We start from the raw sequence: 4,852 nt of genomic DNA, 5'->3' as shown, positions 1-4,852 counted from the left end.
TCACAGACCTGAAAGCAACTTTTTCTTTCTTCACAGATGCTTCCAGACCGGTGAAATATTCCTATTTTCTGTTTTAATTTGAGGAGTATATCTCTGTGTATGCTCCAAAAGATCCTCTTCCTTTCCCAATCCAGATAGTATAACCTTATGGTGCAATCTAGCTTTCCTCTCAATGTGTATTTTGCTTCCGCTTAAATGTGCACTTACTCTAGCGATCCAATAGTGATGAGTAATAGACCTACTGTATAGAAAAATTAGATAATGAGAAATAAATAGAAGAATATATTTATAGCATTCGATGGAGTAAGAGAAGACTATTGCGAATAAGTTGAGCACATTAAACCAATTCCATCGCAGCCTGTCAGTTTGCCTTTTTAAAATTTGATATATGAGAATTGATTTTTTTTAAAATGAATTATATATTTGTTAAACTATGGCAAAGAATTCCGGTTTACGGTGTTACTTCCCAAAGCGCAGGTGACCAGTTTTCAACTCTTTGCACCCCTGTTAGAATTCAGCAGCTTGTTTTAATCGCGATGCCTAAAGTAAATGAATGTTTTCAAAACAAAAACTGCCACTGAACAAACCCCGTTTCGTTATGTGATATAGCCCAGCAACGCGGACAAGGGATCAATCCATACATTTGAACACGGAAAGGAAGACCGATTTGCAACGCCGGCGATTCTTTTAAGTTAATTTAAAATATTTTGTGTTATTTACCGGAAGAGCTGTAAAGCAAGTTCACATAATGGACCCTGTTGTTCATGACTCCCCAAGGGCGCAATGAACTTTCCTGTTTTATTGTAGCATTTTGATTCGTCTTGTGGATTTCTGTCCTGATGCACAACATCGCCATTAAGCCAATGGAATAGCTGAGGAGTATTAATTATGTTGCCAAATCTGCATTAAACGGAGTGAAATGGAAACATCAGATGAGAACATGGCGATAAAGGGGAGCAAGAATGAAATGCCATCAGAATAATTTTATTTGACCTCTTTTAAATCCTCGAATATTCATGTTTGTAATCCACGTACCAAACGAATCATCTGCAACTTATTCTGTTCCAACTGTAGATGGAGCAAGGCGCACGCCGCAAACAGCACGTTCAGAATTTTCCAAAAACCCCAAAAACCGAACTTCCTACTCGCGTTTTGTCCGAATTATACGAAGAATCGTACAATTTTGAACGCTCCCGCCATGTTTTGTGCACTCGAACGACTTTTCAGTTTTAAGTAACCTTGCAGCCTACAACACACAACTTGAATAAATTTTGCCACCCAATTGTGTGTATCAATAAATTTTAGATGCTGTTGCAAGTGATCTCTCCGGTACCTAGTTAAAAATCACACACCACCAGGTTATAATCTGACAGGTTTAATTGGAAGCACACTAGCTTCGACAATTACCTGTTGAAGGAGCAGCACATCGAAAGCTAGTGTGCTTCCAGTTAAACCAGCGACTATAACCTGGCGTTGTGTGATTTTTAACTTTGTCCAGCCCAGTCCAACACCGACATCTCCAAATCAGGTCTCCGCTACCTCACTCCTCGACTGCCGATTACGTTGTAAACATTATTAGATGTTGACAAAAGCAACTTTGCATAGTGAATTTCAGCATCGGACCCTGGCGTCATGTTATTGGATAGAGGGTGTGAGGAGAGCTCAGTATTCCTCTGCCTCCAACTGTTCGTTTTGGCGTGTTTTGGCAGATCAGCAGTCAGAACTGATAGTTGAAGATCGGTGATGATTTGTCTGCTCTTAATCCAATCTTTTAAAACAGTAAACTGGATTGTGGACAGCGTTTTAATGTGTACTGCTTGCCTGGCTACCTATAAAAACAGTCAATGATGGAGGACTTTTAAAGCCATTCTCGAACCCTATCGGACGGATCAACAAGGTGCTGAATGATTGATCGCAAGTGGCTCATGCAGTTCACTGACCTCCTGTTCGTAAGCAGACTGACAAAATGGGGCGTCCTCTCGGCCAGTTTAAATAGTTAGGATAAGACACATTGAAAATCGGAAACTGGTGTTAAAAGCAGCTGCGCCGGCTTTTACTAGAAATCATGCCTTTTCCTGAGGTTATGCCCTATGTTTTTGTTAATAGTTTGTGCGCTTAAATATTCTGGGAAACTCGGAATTCCCGCAGTTATTTGCCATCCGCTGGGATTTATATAGCCAGCATTTAACCTTACAGAACACCCGCAAAAATATGACAAGGATATCTGATTACAAATGCAGACTTTTGATCTGAAAATTTTTCAAAACTTTATTAACTTGTAAGAAAAAGTGCAAAAAACGTACAAAACATTTCATTTCAATAAGAAATTAAATATTTACATAATGATTGCAGAAGCAATTCTCATCCAGTACAAACCGCGCTGCTTGTGGAAGACTCCGGTCCTACAAAATCTGCTCGTTACTAAAAAATAAAGTCCCAAGTGATAAAGGGTATATTGTTTAAGATCATTGTCTAAAGGACACCAAAAACACGTCGTTGTACAACTTCTTGAAGCACAAAATAAAAGCAATTTTAAATATACAACCTTAAATATCAGGCAACATATTCAGAACACCCTGAGCACAACTACAATTGTAAAAAGAATCTTTGGTTTGTAATACTGTCGATATTTTCGTCTGGTCTTTTGTTTAAGAAGGTGTTTCCCCTCTACGCCGAAGGGAAACTGGAGTAATACATGGCACTACTGGCGTCGGAAAGGACAGAGGAAATCAGATTGCTCTCTGCAGAAGTCAATCCATTTGGATTTGCTTCTGGTGCACTATAGGAAAGTCCTGCTAGATCAGATCGAGAAACCGATGTTAGGTATTGCTCGAACTCGTTGCGATCTACGTCTGCCAGAAGATCCGCTTGGCTGAGATGCTCCAGGTTTTCCCCGTGGTGTGGGTCGGCCGGGGGGGAGAGTTGTCCGACATGCATGTGCTGGGGCCGCTGGCTGTTTGCCGAGCACATCTGGCTGTAGTACATGGCCACCACATTGTGACAGGAGCCGAGAGCCCCATGGAAACCACTGTCGTGGTGTCCCATCTGATCATCACCCAGCTCCGCTCTGTGCCTGCGGAACATGGCTATCTGGTTTTCCTGGGTAGAGTAGTCAGGATGCTGGTGGTGGTAACTGGGGCTGTTCGTGTAAGGCATCATTTGGCAATCTTCCTGCAAATGCGGAGGGAAAAACATGGAATTCGCTTCCAGAACATCTAAAGGAGAGGTCTCGGGAGTTGGCAAACCGAAACTGTCCATGCTGCTGGATATGGTTTGCGCGTCCCTGTAATGGCTGAGCGGGGGGATCTGGTTTTGGAGACAGTAGCTTGTGTCGTGATAGGTGAGATTCATGCTTTGGCCGCAGACACGGGCCTCGCTTGCCAGCTGTTGCTGGGAGATGCCGTGCATCAACAGACCGGTGTCTACCCGCTTAATTCTTTTGATCTGCTTTCTCCGCCGGGGCCGGTATTTGTAATTGGGATGTTCTTTCATATGCTGAACTCGAAGTCTCTCTGCTTCTTCCACGAAAGGACGTTTCTCAGCCAAAGAAAGCCCTCGCCATGATTTCCCTGCAGACACACACACAACATAAGGTCATGACAACTCGCCCGGAACAACGCGCACTCACATTTGCCATTTGAATCAATGTCGCCCTTATCCAGAATTTCACCTCTCTCACTTAATAATTTAGATTGTGCCGGAAAGCGGAATGACTATCTTTATAGATGTAGTTATCGGTTTGAAATGCTGTCAGATGTTCGCTTGCGGTAAACTTAAAGTCAAATGTCGGTCCGGTTTCCATTCTCATTCCCTGGTACTTACCCAACATCTTGCTAAGTTCGGCGTTGTGCAGGTCCGGGTTTTGCTGAGCTAGCCTCTTGCGTTCGTCTTTCGCCCAGACCATGAAGGCGTTCATGGGTCGGCGGATGCGGTTCTCAGACTTGGCTCGATTGGCATTGCTCGCCGGGTCAGCAGTGCTGCCAACCTTGGTCTCCCCGAGAGCACTCATAGAGTCAGCCCACTGGCAAGATCCCAAAGCCGGCAAAATCCCCGCCATGTGGCACCTACTCTGTGTCTGGTCGTCACTGGCGTAACCAGCATCAGGGCTACTCATGCCTGGCGTGCAGCGGAGTCCGGACAGTGAGTCGAACGGCTCAGCTTTCTGAAAGCCCGCTTCGGGTGGGATGGGCAACTCACCGCTTGATTCTCTGCGTGTTCTGGCTCAGCAGTGTGGGCAAACACACACAAATAAACACAGCTCAATCGCTCCAACAGTTCTCGGCTTTGGATGTTGCAAAGTTTTTGGTAACTGGGCTTGATAAGCATCAAGGCGGCCAATCAGAAGCCAAAGGGGTGCGGCGTTGCCGGAAAAGGGTTGGGAGGTGGAGTCTGAAAGGCGCCCACTCGCGGCTCCGCTCCTGCTTCTCCGCCCCTGCAATGATTCCTGATGGAGATTTCCGAATGGCCTTTTTTTTTAAAACAAAATCGGTCAAATTGCAACTTTGACAAACAACGTATATTCAAGGCTGTCTAAAAAGACGTTGATTCACAACAGTCCAAATGAAATGAGAGCCCTTTTATTAATACCCAGTCTGCTGGAATAATCACCTGTAACTTTCAAACATCTTCAATTATAAATCGCCCAGAGTTGCAGAGATTATTTCGGTGTTTTCGGGATGAAGTATTTTCCACACAAAATAATTTTCACATTGTTTGAGGTCCGGGTTTTGGGATTTCATCTGCTGTGTCACGGATCTGCGAAAGTAAAGCTTTTTTTTTTACAGAAACAGAAGTTACTGGAGAAACTCAACGGACCTTGCAGTGAATCAGAGTTAACGGTTCGGGTCCGGAG

General features: G+C 44.0%; 1 protein-coding gene across 1 annotated transcript; it reads right to left on the bottom strand.

Annotated features, from left to right (window-relative positions):
• Nucleotides 1-2,305: 2,305 nt before the first annotated feature.
• Nucleotides 2,306-4,276, bottom strand: LOC140476747 (transcription factor Sox-17-alpha-A-like). The gene is made up of 2 exons (XM_072569561.1): nt 3,823-4,276; nt 2,306-3,569 (listed from the first exon to the last, which is right to left on the bottom strand). Exons 1-2 carry the CDS (start codon nt 4,112-4,114, stop codon nt 2,668-2,670), a joined length of 1,194 nt encoding a protein of 397 aa, XP_072425662.1. The 5' UTR covers nt 4,115-4,276; the 3' UTR covers nt 2,306-2,667.
• Nucleotides 4,277-4,852: the final 576 nt, after the last annotated feature.

This window comes from Chiloscyllium punctatum, chromosome 5 (assembly GCF_047496795.1).
Source record: "Chiloscyllium punctatum isolate Juve2018m chromosome 5, sChiPun1.3, whole genome shotgun sequence".
Taxonomy (NCBI): Eukaryota; Metazoa; Chordata; class Chondrichthyes; order Orectolobiformes; family Hemiscylliidae; genus Chiloscyllium; species Chiloscyllium punctatum.
This window is presented reverse-complemented; position numbering and strand designations above follow the sequence as displayed.

Coding starts and splice junctions, on each gene's coding strand:
- LOC140476747 (XM_072569561.1), bottom strand. CDS start 4,114: ATGAGTAGCCCTGATGCTGGTTACGCCAGTGACGACCAGACACAGAGT. Junction 3,570..3,822: donor CGAACTTAGCAAGATGTTGG/GTAAGTACCAGG, acceptor GTGTGTCTGCAG/GGAAATCATGGCGAGGGCTT.